Raw genomic sequence first — 27688 nt, 5'->3', positions numbered from 1 at the left:
TCTTCTATCACTGCAGGCTATGCACATGTAAAGAAAAGCAATACTGGATGTCTTAATTATTGAGCAAATTCCCCTCATATTATTGCTTATTGGTCCTGCAGTTTAGTTTTTTTCCCATAGAAATGTGGCTGTGACTTTGTGATTAAAACAACACCCTAAATCTAGAAAATAATGGTTGCAATGATTTAAAAAGTAATCATCTCTAAAGTTCAGATAAATGTGGTTTTATCTTCTCTTTCTTTCTTTTCAACCCACAGTCTTTCATTTGAGGATGTATGAGTTTGCATGAGTCTACACACGTGAAAACAGTCAGTTGATCTGTGGTTGCAGACAGAGTTTCATATAACGGTTTATGTTTTAAATGAATAAGCACTTCTTGTAAGATCTATTTATCCTTCCTGTTATGAGTGCTAGGAATTGCAAACTTGTGAAAGATGTTATTACAATCTAGCCAACCTTCTCCTACAATATGACTGAAAGGCCATTTTACTGCTGTATTGTGATGTTTTTCAAATAAAGCATGATGAGAATAAATCTGAGCCACTACTTTTAAAAGTTACCAAATTGATAAAGCAATAATGCTGGAATCTAAATACTGCCCCTCCTGCTGAGCAGCACAATCGTCTCCCACAAACAAGTCTGATGGCTTTTTGATTTTCTTCCTAACGGCCCTGCCTTTGACACCCACCTTCACAGACCCTCCACCCACCCAGGTTTTCATCCGAGGGCCAATGGCTACCTTCCTTCCACTGTCCACCGGCACAATGGGCTTTAATGGCCCTTGGCATGTGACTCAATGGGGACAGGAGACTGACCCAGCCCCTCCCCGACAACAGGGACATACAAGCGCATACACAAAACCCAGCGGTAGAGGTACATGCAAGCTCTTGCTGTCTTTGCCCCTACCCCCAACACACACACACACACACACACACACACACACACACACACACTTTCTGTGTGTAGTCGTTTGTGTCCTGAAGGTAAAACAAGGTCAAACAGGATCACCAAGAAACAGACAGAAATTCAGCTTGAGCTAGACGGGAGCTAGCACCAAATGCATCACCCTGCAAGGTGTGATGGCACTGTTCATCGAAGAGGAAATGCATTTCAGTATGTCTTGCTAGATGTCTTTCTATAGACAATTTACAGTGTTTCTCTTATTTTGCAGGTGTACTTTTGGGAATTTGTTTAAATGCTGGTCTGAACTGGTTTCACCAAAAAAAAAAAAATGTGGCCAGGGTTTGCACCACTGCTTGAAGTTGTTGCTGTGTGGTTTGGCCACATGGAGGGCATGACCTTTCACTCTAACCTCTCTCTTTAACCCTTGAGGCCTGAAAAATAATCTTATTCCACTTTGTCTATTGAAATCCAATATTCAAATCCAAGACATTTCCCCAAATCCACCCAGAAATAGTTCATATATTTGAAAACTTTGGGATCTCCACTAGAACCTGAAACAACGTTCTCTGGATTTGAACAATGTTTGGCTGCACAGCATGAGTTTGAACTGACTGTCCCACCAATGCAAGAGGATAACAGATAAAACAAAATTTGTATTTCACTGAACACCTGCTGACTTTTTATGCTTTTGATGCACGACTTAATTTCCATAAATAATGTTAAATTTTGCCACAAATATATGAGCACAGTTGCCAACATCATTTCCAGTGCTTTTCAGATATGCTTCCTTTATATATATCACAGATATAACCATTTATTTTGTTCCCTTCTCTTTGTTTTTCTTGCAATTAGCTCATGCTGATTTTCCAACTTGATTTTTACTTAATTCAGGTTTAATGAAATTCTTATTACTGAATACATGCCATGACAAACACAAAAAGAAGTCATTTTCAGATGTGGTAAAAAGTTTTATTTCCAATCCTTGGTCTGCATGTACAAATATCTATAAAAAGTGAACACTTTCACTTTGTATGTACATTTTGCAGCACAAGGTTAGCTTGGGGCCAACAAGAGGGTGGAGAGGAAAGGGGTTGATACAGAATGGTCAAATTAACCACCTACACATCTGCCAGTAAATGTCAGTATGTCTCTCAAATTTCATTCAAGTGCGAGGAAGTCATTCCTCCTCCAGCAACAGGATGCATACATACGGGAGGCAGAATAATTGATCAAAGCATCGCCATGATTCAAACACAGTACAGTCAAACCATGCAACAGACATCATCAAGTACTGTACTTCAATTCATATACTTCATATATATTTATACTCTATAGTCTTAAAATCTTTATGTGCAGCTTATATGACAAGAAATAAAATGAGCAACACCAATGGTAACATTTTCAATGCTAATCCTTGTGTTGTGTTAAGGAGTTTGTTTTCTTCACAGAGGTAATCACAGGGATCTGATCAATTAAATAGTTCTTGGGTATCTGTTAGGAATGTGGTTTAGCTCCTAGCTATGCATGACAAAAAAAGAGAGGGCAACTGTTTCCCAGCTTATGTATGTGTATTCATGTGTCTGTGTTGTACATATGTCTGCTTTTTTTGTGTGACATTCTTTGGAAGTAGCTGCAGAAATGAAGGAAAATAACAAGAGTGGAGGAGAAAATCTTAACTTAGAGTGTAACATTTAATCAGGACAAAACACCTAGAGGGACAAAATTAGCAGGACTCTTAAAGACAGTAATGCTCCAAAACTGTGAAAGAAATAAATTAACAAGGAACATACACGTGTAGTATTAAAAGCCGCACTCAGGGCAGAATTAGTTAAAGAAGAAAACAATCATTTTTTCATCACTTTGTCCTCTGCCGGGGTCCTCCATTTCTATGCATGCAGTGTGAGACAGAGTGGTTTCTTCAAGAGAAATGGCTTGTGTGTGTGTGTGTGTGTACGTATGTGTGTGTAAAGTGTTCAGCATTCACTTTTGGTTCCCCTGATAAGGTATGGTTGAGTCATCAAACAAAGGGTTCTTCACTTCCATTTCCCCAGTCTGTCAAGGAGGGAAGAAAATTAGATTTTTAGTGATAAAACAAACTTCAGAAATTATTAGTGTTGTGCAGATTTGCACGTGTGTGTTTCTACCTACCGGTGCAAGTCCTGGGCACTCGTATACTGTAAAGTCTCCTCCCACTTCTTCCTCATCTGAAGTGACCTCGGTATCAACGACTTTTTGTTCAGGCTTGTGACTGAGAAGAAGAGGAAAAAAGATGCAAATGCAGGCAGAGAGGTAACAAGGTCAGAGGATGTGGTTGAGAATTTAAGGTCTAAATACAGAAATGACAGGAGTAAACAAGAGGGATTGGGAGGGAGTGTCAGAAAGTGAAGAAACAGAAAAAGAAATCTTACTTTCCCAACGAGAGCATCTGCTGTTTTTGATGTTGATAGTGATACATCTGAGCACTTTGGGCCAGAGTCTTATCTCCCATCTGTGGGCGAAACACACAAAGGAAGTGTGGGTGGCACATTTAAAAACTGAATCTTCGGCGCATGCTGCATACATACATCTTGTGGTTTTTGCAGAGGAGAAGTGAGAATTGAAACAATGCAAGCTCTGACATTTATGTTTAGGTGTCAAAAGAGCTGTGGGCTTACCGAGCTGCCATTAGGTGTTGCAGCAGACGCGCCCGTCCCTCCATAAGCAGGGTAGTCCACCTTCTGAGCTAGATGCGATTCTTTCTGCAACCTGTGGGGGGCATCATGAATCTGAGTCTCCTGCAATACTGACAGTTGTTTCCTGCTTCTGTATTGCACAACTTGCCTCAGTTTTCAGCACAAGGTTTCACTGTGTAAAACTGGCTTGCTAAATTCTTGCTAAAAGTCCTTCTTAGTCTCCATCTTTTTTAATATTGACTTGTGCATATGTTGCACATTTTCTTCTCTTTACTACCTCTAAAATCTTGAGAGACATGCCTATTCTGTTTTAATTGGAATTAGTTACTGTTAGCCTCATTTGATAATGACCATTTTAATCAAATCAATTAAAATTCAGTGATGAATATATGCAATGTTGTGATTTTCAGATAAACTTTATGTGTAATGCAGTATGTCAACTGATAAAGATGTTTTCATTTTGTGTGCTATGTGACATTTTGGGGGCAAAATTGGGAGTATAACAAACGGAAACTGTGTTGGGAAAATTCAAACTTGTGCATGAATTAAAAAAATGTGTATACTATTGGAATGGTCCTCTCTGTATTCTTTATTTATTTGATTTGTTTTAACAGGAAAGAAAACTGTGATCAAAGTTTAGTTGCTTGCAACACTTCTTTAGTATTAATAACTGTCTGTTATAGTTTAGATGGATCATTTTTAACTGTCTTGTCAGTCTTTTTATTGCATTTCTTTTGTTATGAAGTGAATTCCATAATAATAGTGTTCTTTATTCTAAAATTTGATCACTTTATGTGTTCAGGCTTACTTGACGAAACAGACAGTTGCCAGGATCACTGCCACAGCGCCCACCACGACACACACTGAGATGATAACTGCAAGTTGAATCAAAAGAAAGAAGTTATTCAGAGGGAATCGGATGACTAAACTGCTGAGACATTTATTATGGGTGCTAAATATAATTATATATGTGCTCATTTGCTCTTTATGAACTGTCATAGTCATCCTGGGTAAAATTATGCAATATATTATTATGCAATAATATGCAACATAAAACCAATAAACACAAAAATAATCAACTGTTCCATTGCAATATATAGAGAACAAAAGAGATAACAAGTGAGGTTCACAAAAACATTTCATTGGATCAAATTTGTATCCATCATCTGTTTCCACCCATATCATGTACCAGCACCCTATGTCTGTCACTTTGTGGGTGCAGTGAAGCCATTTAAGACTGCTGCGGGCATCTGATCCCCTACCATTTTACTGTCATATTATGCTGAGGACATCAAATCATACTCACTGATAATAACGCTGTCATTCTTGTGCGCTGGCACAACTATAGGACCATCTCGGCCCTCAAGTCCCGTGGCCCTGGGCTGGGGGGTCGGTGTGTTAAGAAGAGCAGAAACTGCAGAGCGGGGGGCTGTAGTGGTGGCATGCGGGGTTTTCGGTTTGTGTTTGGAGGCATCTGTCTTGCCTTTTTTAACATCTATCTGGGAGGCGATGGCAGCTGCAGAGAACGAATCAGACACAAACAGCGACAGAGTCATAATCAACGGCTACCATGAGGGGAAAAACACAAGATTGGATGCAGGCGTTTGTCAATTAGAGCGCACGTCAGTAGATAATTCAAACCCTCTTTTACAAAAAAATAGGTTTCTATACTAGAGGGAAAAACACACACAAGTGATATGCTTGTTACTGATATGGTAGTATGTCTGTCTTGAGATTGCTCTCAAGGTTCATACCAGGATGTTTGGATTGCTTCTGTGGGTGTTTGATCTCCGCCACTTCCTGTTTTTCGATGTATGAGTGAAGATAATCGATCTCTTCATCCAGGTCAGGGTAGAATGTATTTTTGCCTAAAGGACACACAAGATTAAAAGATGGTTAAGTTTACTGTTACGCAAATTAATCTGGCTCTCAAGTTCTTAAGTATAAGCACATAAAACACGGCAGAAACAAATACTGAAGGCTTTGTGCAATTAACAAAGCACCTTAAATCATAGACACAACACAGAAATCAGTCAGTAAGCACTTACAGTAACTTCAATACATTTGGTTGTACCTGTTAAATCACAAACACAGTTACCAGGGCAACAGGCCTCTGACTAAGGTAGCCGTTTGACCTACCTACTTATCAAATAGAGGGCTAATCATTCATTCTCTTATTCATTCATTCGCTAATGTGTGACTAGGTAATAAAACTCATGAAATGTATTTTATGGACTGATTATAAAGTGATGTCAATGGATGTTTTCTAGCTTCGGCTACAGCATTTATGACTTTCATTTTCATAGTCTTTTTTTGTAGAGGGCTAATCATTCACTCTCTTCACATCACTCATGTCTTATGAGTTTAGGTTTTCCTATAACAGGAACATACTTTTAAGCATTGTCATTTCTGTATTTATTGTCATTTCTGTATTTAGCTAATGTGTGACTATTGTGATTAAGACAGAGAGATGCATATGGTTTAGTTGGCACGTGTACATAACCGCTCCCAACTGTTACATGTGTTTTTCAGAGTCTTGCTTCTGAAGTGACAGACAGGGAGTGTGCCTATACGTGTTGTTTGTTTGGAGACTGGTAAAAAAAAGAGACAATACGAAACTGCTTTTTAACAGCCCTTTAGGCCAGACAGTTAGCCACATTCCTGCAGTACAGCTGAGGTCTCCAGGGCGACGACAAGGGCTGATACTGTGTGTGTGGCCGGGGGAGGAAACCTAGCGGGGGGGGGTGGCACGCAAAAGCAATCAGCCAAACCTTTGCCTCACTAGGTTTCAGTTTTCAAATTATCAAAGTTATTTGTGCTCAAAACTGGCAGCAAATCATGAAAAAAGTAGTTGAGAACACAAAATGCGGAAAAACGTGCTTCACATAAAAAGCACATTTATTAGATCATGCCATTATCCGTTCAGCATCCTTGGCTAACACAAGTGCAGCTGCTTTATATGACATTGACATTAAAACCAGTGTGACAAAATAAGTGACCATTGCCAATGAATGTATCTAAACAAATTGTGCAATTACACATTATTACAACCATCTACATCAGATTAATGATTACAGTGTCACTTTCTCTCCAGAAGGCCGGCCATCTGGCTGTGCTAATGTGTATGATATGACATGCCAGCACTTTCACTGCCTGCTTTGTTTTTTTCTTACCCCCCTCCACTAATGGCCATTTAGTGCACTCCATAGCAGGTGTCTGTGGAGGCGGGATGCACCATCTGTACTTTGCAGGTGGCTGAGAGCTCCAACAGTGCCCTGCGTGCTCGCCAGCAGCGTGTGGTAATACAGGATTGAATTTTAGAGGACACATTCAAAAGAGAAGGGAGATTTTTTTTGTGTTTCTAATGTGTGGATTGATTTAAAATCCGCAGAGAAATGGTTAAAAATAAATGAGCAGAGTATTGATTTCTTTATAGGAAAATCCTGGGGACTCCAACTAAGCCGAAGTTGATAATTCACCCCCCAAGAAAGTGGCGATTGTGTGTATGTGTGTGGTTTGTCACACACTGACTAAGCACGCACACCTCTACTTGTGTAAGAGAGTTTTGTCACTAGCTTGATAATGACCCATAACCTCTTGAGAGGCACCCAGGGGGCAGTTGGGTACTACAAACAAACACTAAACAGCTCAACAGGTATTGAGGGTCACACACATCTGTGCTGTCCTCTTTTCCCACTTAAAACCCATTCACATTTCTTCCTCCCCCCAAACCACATCCATGCACACACACAGTCCCTTCCTGCCTTGTTCTCATTGTCCAGAAGCTCTAAATCAGGATGATTTTACAGATCTTGTTGTTTTATTTACCTCTTTTTGGCCTACATTTGTGTAGAAATTGCAAAATATATTGTATAATTATAAATAGTATATCTTAAACACTAGAAAACAACCACAACACAAAGAAAACCTCATCTTTGATGAATCTGAATGCTTTCAGATGAGATTTTGTGTGTTTGTATTACTAAGACTGGGTGTGTTTTGAGATATTTTGCACCAAAACTTGGCATAACAGCTATATGAACCGTAATACACCATTACCAAGGTAAAGACAGCTAAGAAAAGGAGATCATTAGCAACATGTAGTGTATCAATTTTTGATCATTTTATTGGGCATTAAATCATAAAACAGGACTATGATTATTTTCATTATTATGTTATTTATTGAATACATTTACTGTGTCTTCAGTCTATAAAATGTTCTGGGAAAATCAAGAAAGTCTCATATTTGATATGCTGGAAGCTTTACATTACAAATGACTTATGGTTGCTCAATTACAGTGTATAATGTCTTACATATAGTTGGTGGATATTCTGTTAATTGACTGATAATTTTAGCTCTGATAAAAAAGACTTTATTGACTCCAAACCACTTAACTGAATTTTATATGTCACCATGCTGATTTTTAATAACACAGGAACAAGTTACTGACACTGAGTCCCTCCTTAGTGACAATATCCATATTGATTTATACTAGTGTCCTGCTGCCCTCTAGTGGGCAATTTAATATATGGTATGAGGGAGGAAGAGAGGGACAGACTGTCATGTGTCAGAAAACCAGAAGTCTATCGAAGGCTTCCTTCTGATCAGCCAGCATAAAGTACAAAGAGCCCTGCAAGGTTTACATCTGTCTCGTTTATGTGCTCTTCTCAGTGTTTTGAGGAAAGGTCTACAAGACGGTTAAGTTAAAAGGAAAGGAACCAAAAAGGTCACTGTTAAAGCAGAGACTCGTATCTGTTTTATTAGTTAGCCTGTTTTCAAATAAGGGAGTGGAACACAGTTAATAAGTAATTTTTCTTATAAAATCTAAAATTGGTAAGGTGGTGTACCTTATAATTTTGGCTGTGAGTCATCTTCCCGCCTGCTATAAAAAGTTAGCCACAACTGACTGCAGAGCTTCGAGTCAATACAGGAAATCTATGTCCTCACCTTCAATAAACAGTCCCACCTGTCTTTCATCCATCCAATGAAAAAAACGCAATAAAAGCCTACCTAAAAAGTCTAAAAGCCAGCAAAAAACATTAAGATTCTTTTACTCTTTCCTGGCTGTTAGAAAATGGATTAGTGGTCAATGTCTTATAGCGTCTTCGGCTTACAAACACACAATAGCCTCTTAAGTCCAGTGTAAGTCAAGAGGCAATGATGAAAATATACAAATATGTATTTTAATATTTATTATTTAAAGTACCCCGAGAAAGCAGAATATTTAAGAGAAAAATAAGTATACCTAAGCAAAGCAATAGTATACTTGAAATCTTTAAAGGATATTTAACTAAATATATATTGTAAATTTAATTTAATTTCACAAAAGAAGGGTTAAGGTCAGGATTAACCCACAAAAATAGAAAATTATAGAAATATTTTATCTCATTAGAAATGTGAGGTCACAAACATTCAGCTATATTAGTTACTCATGTTAAGGAAAAAAATGCAACCATAATAGTCCTTGCCTCTACATGACTACATCATCAGGTCTAAACTAGGGTTGCACGATATTATCGGCACGTCATCGGTATCGGCCGATAGAAGCTCTAAAATGAAATATTGGCATCGGCCGAAATGAACATTTTCTGCCGATTATGAGGGCCGATTTGTTGCCTTCTCCTCCGCCACACCTGACGATCCTGGTGCTTCCTCCACAGGCTCCACTTCACTCAGCTTTTTTTCCTTCTTTTTGGTTTATAACGGCGGTTGGCAACCAGCGTATTAGGTGCATTACCACCACCTTCTGCTCCGGAGTGTGGACCAGAGATTAAATCCTACACATTCCTCAATCCTGTCTGTCTAATAAACTCAAAGAAAACTCAAGTGCTCCACCCACTTGGCAGGTTCATTAAAGTTTTAATACTGAGCTCCTGAACTCCAGTCTTCCTAAGTTCTTCCTTCATATATTGTCTTTCTTGATCATACTTAGTACAATCTATGATTGCATGTGTAATAGTCTCAGCCAGCTGGAAAAAAATATGTGCATATATCGGTATTGGCATCGGCAATCAGTTACATTGAGTTGGAAATATCAGCATATCGGATATCGGCAAAAAATCCAATATCGTGCATCCCTAGTCGAAACTGTTGCTGCTTTGCTGTTCTTACCTTCCTCGCATCATAATAGGCAGCACAGGTTTGGATAAAAACTGTAGATCCATAACTGCGGGCCTAAAACTAGTGGCCACTGCCTACACAAAATGCAAAATATTAGGTACAACAATCTAAAACTTTGACAGACTTTTGCATTTTGATGCTCTGGCTGATGATTAAGCACATTTACATCACATTAAACACAATGTGTGATTGTTTACAACTGTAAAAAGTCTGCAAAAATGCTATGTTGAAGTTATATGACTGTGTTAGTTGTACAGGGTGGAACAGTGGTAGACATTGCAAGATTGACATCAACAACCATATATCATTATATAGGCTAAAAATTCATTCTATCACTGAAAGGCTGCAAACTCTTATTTCATTGTTAGTAAACTCAAACTGTAGTTTGACTCTCCATCAGCTTCTTGACCTATCATGTTGCCAAAGTAAACTGCTGCAGGATATGTGATCATGTGCAGGTTAGGCCTCTCCAGCAGCTGTTGGGGTGTCTCTGTTTTTTTAGTTTGTTTGCTGCTCTATTGTATATCATGTCATGTAAAAATATATAAACATGCATAAAGGAGGGGGGACAGACAGAATCTGATATTTAGTTATATGTGTAGATGTAAGCGAGAGAGAGAGAGCTACAGGAAGACAGAAAGAGACAGACTGTAAAATACCTAGCTACAACGAGACAGTCCTGCCTTTAGTACATACTGTAACTGTACACCATTTAACTACATACAAAGAATACACACCGTTCACACTCTGTGCAGGGGGCATAGCTTCGAGGCATGGTGTGTTTACTAATGGGAGTGCACGCCTCTATGTCAAATACAAGCAGGTCCTACTTACAATAAAAATTGCTGCCTGCCTCACTTGTTCATCTGCTGTGCACTTCAATCCTCTCTGGACTGAGTGTGTGAAATTTAAGACTCCATACTAAGTGACTTCCAGTGAATACAACAGCAGAATAGCCTGCTGCAATATTATGATATCAACAAGTTCAAGGCCACAGACGTACAGTATGATAATGTATGACAGAGAAGCGCTGATAGGATCATTTTCAGTGCAAGACATTAAAGAGGGGAGTGTGATTTAGAGGAATCAGTTTTATATTATAGTCAAAGATGCAGCATGACTGTAGTGACTGGAATGGGAAGATAATCCCACCTGAGGTGAGGATAAGAACCATGTCATCACAGGAGAGAAAGGGCTAAGCACTAGTGCTGATCCAGAATAAACACTTTCTATTTAGTAGAGTAATACTGTAGTCATACAGTTTCTTTGATAATCGATTGGTTGACTTAATTGAAAAATAAATGATAAAGCCAATATTTCTGTCCCACTGCTGATAAATGCACTCATAGATGGAGAGGTTTTTAAAGACCAAAACATATTTGTGAATATTATTGTGGTGCCACAGATATGACTGATTTTAACAATGTTTAAGTCTGCAATGTATGACTACTTGACTACATGTCTCATGTATAAAAAATGTTATGATCAACCATGACCCTTTAGTTGATAGCCTTACTAAGCAGCCAGCAGGGTCAGTGTAGAGGCCAAGTTATGGTCAGGTAGTAGGGAGTAAAGCAGCCTGATAGTAGTGGCTATAGTAGCCTGACAAACCACTTCCAGACTTTTGAATTTAATGTGACTATCTGCAGGCAACCAGAGAAGGCAACACAGGAGGGAAATGACAAGAGAGAATCTGGGGTGGTTGAAGATCAACACGACCGCACTTCACTCTCCATTATTCTCAGGACACTGTTGCATCCTGCTGTTCTCATACATACGTTGTCTCTGAGAAATCTGGGCTGAATCGTGCTAATTCTCTCAAAACATATAACTTTAAAAAAGTGCTTTATAATATTAATGTAATTTTTCTATAGAACGCAGAAAAGCAACTGCACTGCAGAACCAGTAAGACTGAAGTTAGAAATTTAATTAGAAGAACAAATGGGTACATTTTGTGAAGCAAACTGTGCTTGCTGACAAAGCGAAGGTTTAGTCATGAGCTTGAGTGTGTGTGTGTGTGAGACAGATAGAGACAGAGGAAACAAAGAGACGGTGAGAGAGAGAAAATGAACCGACACATATTGGGGATGTGTCATGTATTACAATTTCAGTTTTGAAAGATGTCTATTGTTCATGCTTCAGCAAGGACACAAAAATCTCAGATAATCAGTTAAGTCGTGAAAGCGCAGCCGTCATATTTCCTCTGAGGTGGAAACAGAGTGACTACTGAGGTGTAACTTGGTGTCAGTAATGCTGTCAAACTACTAAGGCAGCATCTGGACTGCAGCTCTTGATTCGATGCATCAAGAGACGTCCGCTGCCCCTGAGAAACTGAAGTAATTTTATCAGTTCATTTCAACATTTTGTGTGGGTTATTGTATAAATATTTATGTGAGCATGTCAGTGTGAAAAAAAGAGACAGAGTCAGAGTCTCCCATGCGGATCACTGTGTTCTGTGGTCTCCCGGGGGTTTATGTAACCACTTTAGGGAGATTAGCCAAGGTCTATGATGTACGGGATTCACAACACCACAAAAACACACTCGCACAAAGCATCACATACTTAAAGTTATAGTCTCCATATGAAAAATGCAGAGACACAAAAAAACAATTAAAGACATTATTCTACATGTAAATAGTAATAACTGATTAGGCCTTATCATCTTATAAATGCACTGAAAAAAAAAACCTCACTCCTTTTACATGATGTGACCTTTCTCTCCAATACATCCTCAAACTCATCTCTCTCCTATGTTTTCTTCTCTGTGTGGTGCTGCCGCAGACCCATCTAAATTATTAATTCTGCAGAGAACACACACATGTCCACAAAAAGACATAAATACACACTTCCCCACACACACACACACTTCCACATACACACATTCATGCAGAGGCAAGCCAGCGCACTCGAAGATACACAAGACTTTCTCCGTTTCTCTCTCCAATTTGTGCAGCACCGTCTCGAAACATGTCATGTGTGCCAGCGAGTGCCATGAAAATCAGAAAAATACGATTTATTTTTTCGCGGCTTGGCTTTTTCATTAAATGACATTAGATTCAGTGATGGAGATGAAGGGCAAGAGAGAGAGAGAGAGAGAGAGAGAGAGAGAGAGAGAGAGAGAGAGAGAGAGATGCATGTCATCTAAGTGATTAAAGCTGCCAGAGTGTGGGGGCGGTGCATGTGTGCGTGTATGTTGCAGACACAGCAGGAGAGGATTAAAAAAAAAAACAAAAAAAAAAAACAACAGAGGGTCAGACTGCATCGTAGTTGTCAGCGATATGGAGGAGAGAAGCAGGGACAGTAAGGACCACGACAAGGATGTAAAGAGAGAAGAGAGCTGGATAAGAAAAAGAGAGAAATGGAGGAGATAAGGTTGAGGGAATAAAGAGATCACGCTAAGATTGATAGGGAAGGAGAAGGAAAGCACAGAATCAATAGGCAATTGAGAGAAAGAGGTGGAGTGGAAGAGAGATGTGGGCAACAAGATACAGAGCTGAAGAGAAAAGAGGCAATGACAAAGAACTAATGCGGAGTGAAAACGTAAAGCAAAACAGAGAAAGAATATGAGTCAGACAGTACATTTACATACACTTGAATAATTTGATTATAACCAAAGTGAAGCAATTGTTGTAACTGTCATTTAAACCTTGAGCAGGTTATCTAACTGGAACTGAGCGTATAATAAGAATAATCATAGCAGTGGAAATAATTTCAGGATGTTACTGTTCTCTCCCTGAAAAAGTCTGATATGTTGAATTTTATGAATATATAAGAAAGCTTTTAATGATCCAGACTAAAGCAAAGGCGCTCTCCTGCAAAGAAGTCAATCCATTCTCCCTCTTTTGTGTTGCAATTAGATGTTAGCCTGCAGGGTACCAGACATCCTTCCAGTCATACAAATTTGCACTAACAAAGCTCTTACCTTAATCTGGTTTATTCACAGTAATCAACTTATTTGCTTACATGTGAGCGCATTGGATGAGTTAGTGCGTCGGTGTGAGTGAAAAAAGATGGGTGGGGATGGGTGTCTTCTCTGTCTTCCGTTCTTTCTGTACTGAATGAATGAGTGGTTTTATTTTCGTGTCTAATCATTTATATGACACATCCCTTGTGGCAATACTCAGACACAGGAATTTTAGGATAGATTTGACATATCATAAGTTTTTTGGTTTCAACCTCATTCAGTTCACAATATTCACAAATACTCTTAATTTCGTCTTCCTCTCTGTATCTTCCACTTTCAATATGTAGTAGGCAATATACCACATCTCATCTGTGCACAGATGATCTCATACTTAAATTGATTCTCACATTTATAATCTTTCTTAAATAAACAGTAAGTTCTCAATTTGGGTTTTGCCAGATTTCTTCTGCCCATTTATAGCCTATATACATTTAAGCATGACTTGATATATGAACTCCTCCATCTCTTAGAATTCACTTTCCTCAAATCCACATCCTTGTAATAAACAAAATATTTCAGCTGTCCATTCACCTCCTAGGGCTGCAACTAACAATTACTTTCATCAATCTGTTGATTGTTTTGAATGATTAATCGATAAGTCGGTCTATAAAATGTCAGAAAATGGTGAAAAATGTCGATCACTGTTTCCCAAAGCTTAAGATGCAACTTCAAATGCTTTGTTTTGTCCTTAACATCAGTCCACATCCAAAAGATATTCAGTTAACTTTCATAGAGGACTTGAAATACCAGAAAAAAATCACCTTTGAAAAGCTGTAACCAGAGAATTCTGGCATTCTTTTCTTAAAAACGGACTCAAAATGATAATCAAAATAGTTTGTCAATAGACTAATCAATTAATTGACTAATTGTTGTAGCTCTATCACCTCCAATAGAAGAATGTGCATGTGACATTGTCTTTTTCTTCATACCATGCTGATGGTGCCTCTTCCTCACTACACAGCGTCCTTCCTCGTTCTCTTCCAATGGGGAGAGGCAGGGGCCACAGTGGGAGGAGCCAGGCTTGCAGAAGTGGCGTCCCTCTTTGGCACAGTCTATATGGAGAGGGCACTTACTGCCAGCTGAGTGAAAGAGAGTGACAAGAGTTTCATTAGTATCCAAACCATACTGTTGTGATGCAGAAATGATTGTGCCAGTTAAATTACCGTCTTCGTTTAGAGTCAAGTACTATAAAAATGTTCCCAAAAAAGAAATGCTTAGACTTTAAAACCGACTCACTCATTAGTGGATGTGGAAGCTCTCAGCTCCACTCAGAAATACAACATCTGCCCTATTACAGAGCGTCTGCTGATGTAAGAGTTACATCACAGCTTCACCGAATTATTTTTGAAATAGTTCTTAACCTCTTTCAAGGTTTCCATTTGGGTGAGGTTTGCCAAATAGGACAGATATATTTGACTACAAAAAAAGGTACATTTTGTATAATTTTCTGCATTTCGCAATGTGGTGTGCCCCACCTGCTTGGCAATGCAATCAGTTTAGATAATCACTTGACCTGATTACTGCCAGTTTGAAAGCTGAGCTCAAACACTGTAGACACATACACACACACACACACAGCTTGAGAGACACACAGAGGGAGAAGTGGGTTACAGAACCACAGCAGGTGTGTTTGGTTGCAGAGGGCAGGTGGAGCACTGGGACGCTATCAGAGCGGATAATGAGCCCAGCAGTGCTGCACAGTGGGGCAGCTAAAGGTGAACAGCACAGCAGGCGCTGATACTGGCATAACAGACAGGAGGTGATTTAAGTTGGGAGAGAGAGTGGATGAATCCAGGTTGTGGTATAAAGGGTCTCAAAGGTCAGGGTTGTTCATGTCTCTTGGTGAAAGATCGGTGTTGTGAAAACTCCCTTTGTGAAAAAATATGAGGAGAGATCAGACGGTTTGAGTTTGGTGGGTCGTGCATTTGCAGATGATTTATGGGATAAATTATTTAAGGATTTAAGAGTGTTAATACTTTAAGTGTTTAAATGATCTACAGAACTGGTCAAACAGGCCGACTGTATTAAACTGTGATAAAACAATAAATCAGACCTCATTTAGTTACTATGTTTTTTCTGTTTGGTAACACAGTCCAGTCCTTTCTCCTTCCGTAACCTAATTATTTTTTTAATCTCTACATAAGAGAGAATTACACATCACAGGAGATCACTGTAAGAGAATGACCTCCATGGCAACAAGGCCTGCAATATCAGGAAAGATGTGTTGTTGAAGGAGCAGATGTGCAGAGAGGGAGTGCTGGTGAGATGAAGAGCAGATAGAAGAGGGGCAGAGGACTGGTGCTTGCCTTGTGTACCTGTGTGCACATATATACATACATAGTGTGTTACTATCCATCCACCCATTTTCCCCCATTTATATTTTTATCAAAAAATTCCTGTAAACCAAAACAAGAAAAAAAATGAGACTGGACTGGACAGTTCAATTTATTTGTAAGGTCACCTTAAATAAAAATAAACCACATTGAATGATTTAATCTGTGTTAATCTATTAATTTTGAATTTTCATAATTTTGCACTTGTATGGATTAATTACATATTTATGACCATATTTGAAATATATTGCCACTTTCCACATACTCTAATATAGAGCTGCAACAATTAGTCTGTTAATTGATTAGTCAATTGACAGGAAATTGGCAACTGTTTTGATAATCATATAATCGTTTCTGTCATTTTTCTAGCAAAAAGGTCAAATATTCTCTGCTTTCAGCTTCTCCAATGTGAGGATGTGCTGCTTTTCTTTATCATATGTGATAGTAAACTAAAAATCTTTAAGTTTTGGACTGTTGGTCAGACAAAACAAGAGAATTGAAGACATCACCGCGGGTTCTGAGAAATTGTGAAAATTCTGCCATTTTTTCACAATTTTTAAACATTATATAGACAAATGGATTACTCAATCAATCGAGAAAGCAATCAGCAGATTAATCAATGGTGAAAACAATCATTAGTTGCAGCCCTACTCTACTACTGCTGCTTTGTTGTACTTGTTATTTGGCATGATAAACTTAAGTCTTTTGACTAAATGTTTAAATGTTTTGTGGACTGTTGTTTGGCCTGGGCTTTAAGGAAAAATGTATAAATTCAGATTTAGGTAATAGGGTCTAAATTTTAAGGTAAATACAGCTGTTCTGAATTTCTGTCAAACCTTCCTGCCTGAAACACTAAAACTACAGTTGAACATTACTGGAAGCTCACTAAACTAAGAAAGAGATGCTAATGTAAATCTCAAACTTTCAACAACATTACAAGTGTGTAAACACCAACAGATAGCAAATCAAATACTAACACATAAACATTATACATACAGCGTACGCAAACACACAAGTATATAGGCATGTCTACACCGTAGGTACACACACACGTGTCCACATCTCCTGTTATTGATTGGATTGATGCCTCAGGGAGTCAGTGGCAGAGTGACACGTGTAATCTGAGATGCTTTGTTTTTCTTTCAGTTTGGGTAAAACATACAGGCAGAGAAACAAATAGAAACAGAAACAGACAGGCCCAGGAGGAAGGAGAGGGAGTTTGGTGAGGTTGGTGATGGGAAAACATGAGCCCCTCTAATTTTTGAGAGTGCAAATGACGTATTTACAAGTAGAACAGCAAGTGTTTTACTTAATGCCATGAATCACATGGCCACAAAACTAACATGCAGGTAGACAACTCCCTTTGATCGTTCTCACGCTCTGTCTTTTTTCTGTTCCCACGGCCTAGCAACGACTCCGTCACCTTTAAGTTTAATTGCTGCTTCAACTGCCGCGTTGCCAAGTTATTCCACAGCACTGTGAGTGTAACGTGCTAATGTTCCGAGCCCCCTCATTCCTGATAACGTCCAAGATTATTCTCTCTCTGTCGATTATTTTCTCTCCTCTCCCTCCCTCAGTTGTCGTGGCACCTATTTTTACCCGCCATGTGCTTTCCTTGTCTTTACCCAGCAGATATCAAACCCTTGTTTAATCTTGTCACATGTTCTTATTGATTTCCCTCAACCCCATACAGAAAAAAGTGTCACTAGAAATAGATTGTTCTGTCCTTGTGGGAGTGTGTGCACTTCGTGATTGTCCGACACTGAGTGAGCGGAGAGTGGAATAGACTCTTGGGCACTTGTCGGTGTGCATGTGCATGATGTAAGACTATACAAGACTTCATGCAGAGAACACTGACCTGCTAGTTTTGATTATTGCTCCCATGCACACAGATATATGCAGACTCTGCTTTGTTCTAATACTGCCGCAGTAGATTGGGACAGGATAAGTCCCAGATAGAGAGGGAAAAATTTGTTTGTTTATCAGTTCAAGCACTAGATCAGTCTAAAAGATTTTATTAACTATAAAGAAGCCTTTACTTTTGTTTGTTTTACTGGTTTTATTTTGATTTTGTGTTGAATAGTGCATGGCTGTGATTGATTGCAAAAATACTTGGCGTAAGCAAGCAATGACATCAGTGAATCATCTCGGTCAGGGGAAGCACAAGAGCCCATAATCAAGGCTTCCACTAACAACTCCATACCAAGCCAAGGCCTGACACATGACCTTGCTAGTATCTTTTAAAATATGCTGCCATGTCTCCTTCACTCCTTTCATTAGCTGCCTCTCCCCATCTTTGATCTGGTAACTGTCTGAAGATCAAGGGCTGTTTAGGCCCAGATCAGGTGGAGAAGACTACACTCATGTCACAGATCAAACAGCCCATTCCTATCTCAAAGTTCTTGACCTTACTTCATTGTGAGAATTAGCCAATTTAGAATTTAGATTTGTCAAATATCTGCTTGAGTGTTTGGATGTGTGCACATTATTAGGGTAGGGAATCACACATACTTATTGGTGATACATCACATGACTAAATAGGAGAAACTACCTTGAACATGTAGTTTTGAGCCATGCTGATGGCGTGGCTCTAGGGATGGCAATGCCGGTCAGTCAGACGCTTTGATCCACTTTGGTACCCAGAGGATGAATCTTAATGCTTTTGGTGATCCTCTCACTTTTCACCTGGTGCCATTATCAGGTCAAAATTTTAATTTGCCCAAAACTTTGGTTTATGATGGTCAAAGCTAATGACATTCCCATCAACCTCAGCTGTATTTTGTGTTAAATGCTGATGAACAACAGTTTGCTGTCGTGAGCATGTTGATGTTAGCATTTAGCTGAAAAGCACCACAGTGCAGTACAGCCTCACGGGGCTGCTAGCATGGCTGTAGACTCTTAAGTCTTGTTTAAACAAACAGTGTAGACACACTTTCACATCTATTTTGTCAAGGTACTGAGCCCACAATTTGTAGGGAAACAGAAATCAATCATATATCATTTTCATTCATTGCATTATGAAGCGCTTTCAGTTTTACAGAAATTTATGGACAAATTATTCAAACATACACACAACATTATCTTCACAAGTGCTATCATCTAAATGTCATGTAGCCTAATCAGAACAGCACAACACATTGAGATACTGGTGTAACTCCAGCAATAATGTATTGCTAGAGACTGTATCTCAGTGCATCGCTGAATCATTTACTATATTCTCCAGACCCTATGTCATCATGCACAAAAAAAGACCATTTTAAATTAGCCTTTCATGATACATTAATTAATCACTGGTGTCTAAGAAAAAAGGGGAACATGCATTTCATCCCTGTTATGAATGGGAGAAAGCAAGGTGTAATGCAGTTAGAATCTCAGCATCACTGGTCAGCACTTCATCTGTTATTCATCACATGGAAAGTTAATGTGCTGGAACCTATTGCAGTCACATGAATGCATATAATTATTCTCCTCACACACAAACACCCAGCAGACACAAACACAAACACACACCCAGAAACAAACCTACTGTATGTGTGCTTCATTATGGATGTGTTAGGCAGGGGAACGGTGAGAAAAAGAGGGTGAGGAAAAAGCAAAGCAAGTGTGAAAATCTGGGCAGAGCTGTTGCCAAATAAATCAAAAACTGCCTTCATTATCTTTCAACAGCAGTTGTCATGAAAATGTTTGCTTATGATTTCATTGTAATAATGTGCTTTTGGTGCACCAGTAGTTGAAAAGGACACACTGACTTAATCATTATCATTTCACCAAACTCACCAACTCACACTTACATAACTTGGCACTTTTTCTAAACACAGATGAGCCAATAAAGATGTTCATCATAATAATCATATGACAAAAAAGCTCAAATCTATTTAGCGGCATAACAAAGCCACCACAGTGACATAATGTCAAGTCACCATAGGAGGTGGCCTTGCATCAACATTCCTCCCACACAGTGCTGTCGCACACTAGAGAGCTCAATCAAGGAGACAGGAAGAGAAATACAAAACAAGAGACAGACAAGGAGATGGAAACAAAAGAAAATGGGGGGGAAAAAAACACACACATTCCTGCAGAACACTGGGTTGTTTGGTATTGGTGAAGATAGCGGAGGTGTAAAAGAACATGTAACTCAGGGACTTTCATCTAAATGGGAGTAGTGTGTTTAGGGTGCAGGAGTGGGGACCGCATGGGGTTCAACAAAAAACCACAGCAGCCGTCTTCAAAAAGTTGAACCAGAATTAACTCTTACCAAAACGCTGCAGTGGCCAATCACATAAGCCGACGATCAAACCAACGATACCTACGGGGGGAAGACCCTTGTTCACTTGTTGACTTTGTTGTGGGCTTCCCCACTTTTCCCCCCATTTTAAAAAAGACAAGTGAAAAAAAAAGAGAGAGCAGCGAGCTAGATAGTGAACGAAGAGAGCAAGGGGCGGTAGCGAGAACAAAGCTGTGAATCAGAGAAATAAAACTTTATTTTCTAATTGTTTCACGGCAATTACGTTCTAAAGCATAAATAAACACGCCTACATCTCCGCACAACCCTGCGGGAAAGTGCTGCATTGCCGGATTCGGTGTGAACGCGGCCTCAAAGTAGTCCTTGGAACGAGTGAAAAATTACTTTTCGAACCATCTGCTGCTGCTGTTGCCAGGCTGTGTGCTCAGCAGCGGCTCTGCCAGGAAGAACCGAGAGGCAAACAGAGGCATTCTCACACAGCCTGGCAAACACCTACACACTCAGACACACACAGGCACGCACACACAAATACACACAGCAAGCGTGCACACACTTTCATGTCAGCGTTAACTTGTGTTCCTTCAAGCTGTTTTACAGATACAATACAACAAATGATACCAAATCTGTAATTGTGTGTGTGTGTGTGTGTGTGTGAGAGAGAGAGAGAGAAAGAGAGAGAGGGAGAGGAAGAGGAAGAAGGAAAGGGGGCCAGAGGGGTCGTACATTCCCATTGTGTGCATTTCCTGACCCTCTGATAGCAGTCAGGAAGTGAGCCACTCTAAATCAAGTGGAAACATTTGAGAGCTCTGCTGAGCACTCTTCACTTGACATCCAAACACAGTTTATTTCCACATGGATAAAGTGTGTGTATGTGTGCTTGTGTGTGGCTTTTGGTGTAACCATGGCAAAAACAAATACCAAACAGCCTGTTTCTGATGCTTAATTTTCATTAGCATCAGATGGGAGAAGCACTGCTACTCTCTGATGAGTTAGGATTGGATGATATGACGATATACTATATAAACCCTGAGACAATATAAATTTGTCTTTGTCAGAGATTTTGTCATATGATTTTTGTGCCTTGATTACTGTGCCTTGAAGTACTTACTTTACCAAATTAGCCAAAAACAATAAATCTGAATTGGTTTTCCAGAAAATACACAATCTCAATATATGTTGACACAAAGTTATATACACAAGAAAATAGAGGATATTAGGGCTGCAACTAACGATTATTTATTCATTATCCATTAATCTATCGATTATTTCCTCGATTCATCAATTAGTTGTTGATATGAAAATGGTAAAAAATATCCATCACTGTTTCCCAAAGATGATGTCCTCAAATGTCTTCTTTTGTCCACAATCCTAAGATGTTTAGTTTGCTACAGAAGACTAAAGAAACCAGAAAATATTCCCATTTGATAAACTGGCACAAGAGTAATTTTACCTTTAATTGTTGGCATTTAATTTAATCGTTAGCAACTAATCAATTAATCGACTACAATTGTTGCAGCTCTAGAGGATATAGAGGATTTTATTCATATTACCCACTACTAGTGTAACTTCAGGAAAAAGACACTCCAACACAACTTACTATTTGGGAAAAAAACTACAATTAGGCTAACAATCAGGAACATTGTAAATCGCTTTATCTGTCGCTAGAACAGCGACAGTTAAATATTGGCATTGAAAATAACATTTGGCAGTGAAAACAAACCCTGAAATGAAAAAGAAAACATTGGCATTGAAACATTTGTATTGGGAAAAGTTGTAGTGGCACTGAATCAACTTTTGGCACTGAAAAAAGTTCCACTGAAAAATAAAACATGGACAAAAAGACATGAAGAAAAAATCTGAAGATTGACATTGAAAAACATCATAATGAAAAAAATATCTAAATAAAATAGGATAATAAGATTGTAAGACTGTAATTTCTTTAATGCCCGTATTTTTTTTTTCAGTGGAACTTTTTTCAGTGCCAGTACTCGTTTCAGTGCCAATACAACTTTTTCTAACAAGTGTTTCAATGCCAAGGTTTCCTTTTTCAGTTCAGGGTTTGTTATCAATGCCAAAATTTAACTGTCACTGTTCTAGCCCCATAAAACCAGTATTAATGAAAGCAAATGATGGATTAGGCAGAAAGTTGTTAAAAGATAAAATGATTGATATGTATAACACATTGTTAGCATTAAGACAATAAAAATGAACTGAGAAGACAGCAAACAACAATAACAATAATGAACACATTCTGTACTTCTTGGATTAGCATTAATTTCAAGTAACAGACAGAAGAAACGAAAAGAAATGAGACTGCAGTTTGGTCATGATATATGTTTTTTCCCTGGCTTTGTGTAGCCAAGTTCGGCCAGGAAGTAAAACCACTTTGAACAGTGACAAAGGGAAGCAAAGCGCAGGTTTCAAAGTCAACTCCCACATGATTGTCACAGAAAAAACTGCTTCATCAGCCACCTTCATAACTGTCTGAACAACGTAGCGGAAAAAAAGCCTGCCACCTCAACCTAGATTGCTTCAATTCTAAGAAAACTGCATCAGACAACCCTGATCTTAAATTAAATACTGACTCAATGCACGGAAACTGTCTACTTTATCAGTTTCAGGATACTCATCTAATGTAGGTGTTAGTTTCCCACGATAATCTGATGCAGTGGCTCTTACATGTAAAGTTTTTTTGCACACTTGGTGGAAAATCGGGCATGTCTTTGCACCTGTTTAACACGCATTTGCAAACACACACACACACACACATCAGATAAAGATGGATCAAGGTGATGATAGAGATAATAAAGGTGAAAGGGAAACTAATCAAAAAGGTGTCTCGGTTTCTCATTTTAACTACTCTCGTGGTGCTGTCATGTCTCTTCTGCCTTATCGCTCCCTGCTTCAGTCATTTGTCTTTTCTGTTGCAGTAACTGTCTGTCATGTTGACAATAACGCGTCTAACTCATACACAGGGGATAATTACTGTGTCATTATCATTAGAGTGGAGCGGAGCAGCACACCCCACGGCAAACAGAACAAAGGTTAAAGGGATTTATACAAAGGCAGCATGTAGGTGGCAAATAAAAGCTCCTTGATTCATTCTTTTTTCTTTTTTTCTTTTTCGTGGTCATTGTGTTTGTCAGTATTAAAACTAGTCTGTGATGCAACAACAACATCTTTGAAAGCTGATGCAATTATTGAGTATTTCTTAAACTGGACTTAATGATGTAAACTACTGCCACAAATGAACTGGGCTACTTTGGTTGATAATTACCTTAAAATAACCCAGTATCATGTTATTAGAAGCACTTGCTGTGGTATCTAAAAGAGACAGATTTGTGGGTATGTGTGTCATAGCTGATAAGTGTGTTTCTGATATTATCGAGGCTTCGTAAGTATTTAAATCAGCTAAACAGGCACTGCCATTCTTGGTAAGGATATGGGTACAGACAATTCTGTCAATTCTGTTTCAATTTTCGCAGTTCCGTTCGTGCAAAACCGCAGACGTAGTATAGCGGCTGCTCAGTGATTTGTCGTTTTTAAATTGCCACCGCCGTTTGAACATTAAAGGTAGTAAAACGGAGGGAGCAACCCTGTACAATCTCAGATGATGTGATTCCTGAAAGAAACAGCTGAAACGGTGCTGACTCTGGTTTGACCAAATGTCTGTAAGTGCTCTGTAAGTTGATTAATTGTGGTCCTCTCATTTCCTGGAGAGGTCTGGTGGCGAAACAGCAGGCTCTCAAATGAAAAGGTCGGGCAAAGAAAGGAAGAGAGAGAGAGAGAAAGAGCTGACGAACGCTGGTAATGTAAAATTCCCTCAAAGACCACACAAGCTACATAAAAGCTCCATTTGAAACCAAGAGTTCTTGTTAGGTTTTTTACTTTTCTAAATTACTTCCTGGAAACAATGAGTTCACACACAATATATCATAAATGAGACAATAAAACACTAAAAAAAATTGAAGGCTTGCCATTTCCCTGCATCATTCATATTAATTTGGGCTAGAAATGATGATTCTATGTGTCACTGTCTACAGAAAGTATTGAAGCACTTAAGTAACCTCACGTTATCACTCTCTCCTTACAGTTCTGGAAAAATTCCCCTTTAAAGCTTTATTCAGTTCACTACCTTGTTCCTCATTCCACTACTTCCGTTTCCTGGTGTCTGTATGTGAATCTACAATTCATTACCTGTTCTTCAGCCCGCAGATATTTTGTGAGTTTCCATCAAAACCTTTTTAGGAGTAGTATTTTTATTGACACGTCTGGACAGAGCACAGTTCAAACTCACTCCAACCTGACAGCTTTCATGAGGTTAAGGAGCAGATTTGCTATTGAGCCCAAGGGGGAACATAAGAATGTCACCTAAACCATACCTTGTCTTTTAATTGCATACAAACATATGCAAGCCATACTTAATCTCTAATCATATGTGGATACGAATCATTACGTTTGAACCCAGTCATCGACTCGGTGGTCTTTATGTCCCCCTGACAGTGTGCATGTGTCGTTCCACCTGACTGTTGACTGCTCTCAATCCCCACTACAATGCAGATGACTGATCCTGCCGCAGGGTATAAAAGGTGATTGAAAAACACCATCAGGCCAGCGCCTGCGTGTGTCTGTGAGAGAGACACAGCGTGACACAGAAGACATGAATCGTTAATGCTTAAGCCTTGTGTAGGAAAAGGCCGGAGGCAGAGGCTCGCTGAATAATAATCACACCAATTCTATGTGGGTTTGGTGAGTGACAAACCTGGCATTTAAAGGTGGCAGCACAACGATGATCAGAATGAATAAGAATACAGAGAAGTGAGGGTGATGTTTGCACAGTGAATGCTAAAATTAGAGCAGCAATAACATGTGAACAAACTGTTTTATCTGTGAAAAAAAAAATAATACTGTTAATTCAATGCACCCCAATGAGCCTGAATTACACAACAAATTCAGCAAGTTTAGGTGATTAATTTTGTATCTCAGCCAGCCAAGCACACTTGACATAGTTTATGTAATCAGTCGGGTTTATGGAGATTTTGGATTAGTTCCATCCCAAGAACCCAATGTTCTGTGAAAGCTTTCTGGCGTATTTACACATGGTGATGTGTCGATGTTTGCTGAATCAACCACCTGATTACTATGCACTTCATGCTGTTGCCACACTCCAGCAAAAATCCTCCTCAAACCTGACTCGCTGCAACACTGGATGTGCTTTTTTGAGGTTTTGTAGACGCTTCTTGTACATTTAAATATCTTTAACTAACTTCCTTTCACTTAAAAATCACAGTGGGGTAGATATGACTCCAATGACATTCTTGAGCAGCCACATTATGCAATGTGCTGTCATCACTCGTCTCACATTGTAGTGAAAAAGGTGTTATTTCGCCTTGTCTTGTTATTTCAACACAACACACACAAACAATAGCCCATATACTGACACAATGTAACACGAAAGCTGCGTTCAAATGTAACAGGTGTCCAAACATGTCACGCATCACACGAGCAAAACCCTGTGACTGCTGATGACACCAAACATATTATTCTTTTCTGAACATGTAAAACAAGAAAAACACTGGTGGCTACTGCCAGGAAAAATGCTCTTTTTGAGCATTTGAGGGAGCAAGACTTTTCAAATTTTCCCTATGGGGAAAAAACAAGTGCAGAAACTGCGTCATCACCTCTCTATCCTCTTTATTGTGCACAAGCAAAACAAACACACCATTTTAATTTCATGATCAGACTTCAGTGGGTTGGAGTCATCCACTAGACGACTAGACTGTGCGTGGATGGATTTGTGTTTGGGTGGAATAAAAATATATTAAAATCTATAAATTTCACAAATATGTGTCCAGGGAAAGGCAGTAAATGTTCAGTGCGAGGGCAGAGTGTGTGCGTGTGTCCCTCAGATGGAAGATAAAGATTACATATAAGAGTCCAGCTGTCGGTTCTCCCACAGGGTTTCTGTGTTAAAAGCTGAGAGGCAGATTATCTCTCCGGCACACATCAACAGCGACAATCACTGACGCACACACACACATACACATAAAAGTGCACTCATGTATGTATGGAACATTTCCATTTTTAACATCTTTAACAATACAAAGAAGCAAAACTGTTCAAACCAGTTTCCTGTTATCAGATTAACCAGTAACTCAAAAGAGTTACTGGTTAATCTGATCAAATATTAAACAATCAAATCCCATTTTCATTCATGTTTTGTTCATTTAGTTTTTAAGAAAAGTACAAACTATTGCTTGTTTTGCTCCAATTGCAATCATTATAAACCAAATTATTTGGATTTTATTGCTGCTGCTCAGATTAACTAGGCAGTAACTGTTTTTAAAATATCAATAGACTCAGTAGCTTACAGGCATTTGCCATTATTTCTAATACACTAAATAAAGCTTACTGATCTACTCAATCAATCCATCAAAGCAAGATCAGTTCATTAATAATAAAAAATGTCACCCTCTATCACAATATATGACTATTCTTCCTCGTTTTCTACATAGATATACTATCATATGTGACCCAGCCTTTAAAACATGAGTTAGGATAGTGTAACATAAAATAATAATAATAATAATCTTGAGCTATTTCTAAAGGAGTTACAAGGAAATGCATTGAATAACCAGACAAGGAAGGGAATGTGCATTTTTTTCTCACTCACTCAGACGTAAAACTAGCTACCTGTTCAACCTGTCCAAAACGGTCATCTGAACTCATGGGACGTCACATATTATCAAACTACTTTATCAGAAACAAAACTGACACCTTAAAGCAACCACCAAAGTAAATAAAACACACTTGTCTCACTAAAACGCTCTATTTGGTGAGTTTTAAATGTTGTATTTTGACACAAAAAAAGCCGCTGCCTCGCTGGTCGACAGCTGCCACGAGCCTCATCCGTTGAAGATGCCCCGGTAACGTTAACGGTTACTGACAGGACAGACAGTCCCGGGATATTTGAAAATAAGCTTTCGAGGATAATTGGATTGTCTGGTGGCGGCTCTGTGATTGTTATGTGTGTGTGTGTGTGTGTGTGTGTGTGTGTGTGTGTGTGTGTGTGTGTGTGTGTGTGTGTGTGTTGTTGTGGAGCTTTTGTTACCTGGGAGGCTAGCTGTGGCGGGGATGACACAGAGCAGGACCGCGGCCAGCAACAGCAGCGAGGCCCGGCGCAGGCGTCCGTTCCGCGGGCTGGAGAGCGACAGCATCCTTGGGGTCTTTCTCGGGGACGGAGAGCCGGAGACGGGGAATTTGTTGTCATTCCCCCATCACTTTTGTTTTGATGTTTTTTGTTTTTGTTTTTCTGCGAGCGAGCGAGCTTCAGCGAAAAGTATTCACAGCGACTGGCTGAGCAGGTGACACCGGGGACGTGGACTGTCCACACACTGCGCACTGTAATCCGTGGCAGAGCTAAAGATAGCGGAGCTTCAAGCAGGGGAGGGT

At 39.2% G+C, this 27688-nt stretch overlaps 1 protein-coding gene across 1 annotated transcript; it reads right to left on the bottom strand.

The window, feature by feature from the left end:
• Positions 1 to 1858: 1858 nt before the first annotated feature.
• On the bottom strand, positions 1859 to 27688 carry npdc1a (neural proliferation, differentiation and control, 1a). The gene is made up of 9 exons (XM_044334647.1): positions 27348 to 27688; positions 14590 to 14739; positions 5330 to 5443; positions 4882 to 5091; positions 4384 to 4450; positions 3558 to 3648; positions 3312 to 3391; positions 3052 to 3151; positions 1859 to 2955 (listed from the first exon to the last, which is right to left on the bottom strand). The coding sequence occupies exons 1-9, from the start codon at positions 27451 to 27453 to the stop codon at positions 2884 to 2886; spliced, it is 990 nt and encodes a 329-aa protein (XP_044190582.1). The 5' UTR covers positions 27454 to 27688; the 3' UTR covers positions 1859 to 2883.

The sequence above is a fragment of the Thunnus albacares genome, chromosome 18 (genome assembly GCF_914725855.1).
Source record: "Thunnus albacares chromosome 18, fThuAlb1.1, whole genome shotgun sequence".
NCBI classification, from domain to species: domain Eukaryota; kingdom Metazoa; phylum Chordata; class Actinopteri; order Scombriformes; family Scombridae; genus Thunnus; species Thunnus albacares.
The sequence above is the reverse complement of the archived record's forward strand: the minus strand, read 5'-3'. Positions and strand labels throughout refer to the sequence as shown.

Coding starts and splice junctions, on each gene's coding strand:
- npdc1a (XM_044334647.1), bottom strand. CDS start 27,453: ATGCTGTCGCTCTCCAGCCCGCGGAACGGACGCCTGCGCCGGGCCTCG. Junction 14,740..27,347: donor CGCCACAGCTAGCCTCCCAG/GTAACAAAAGCT, acceptor TCTTTCACTCAG/CTGGCAGTAAGTGCCCTCTC. Junction 2,956..3,051: donor AGTGCCCAGGACTTGCACCG/GTAGGTAGAAAC, acceptor CCTCCTTGACAG/ACTGGGGAAATGGAAGTGAA.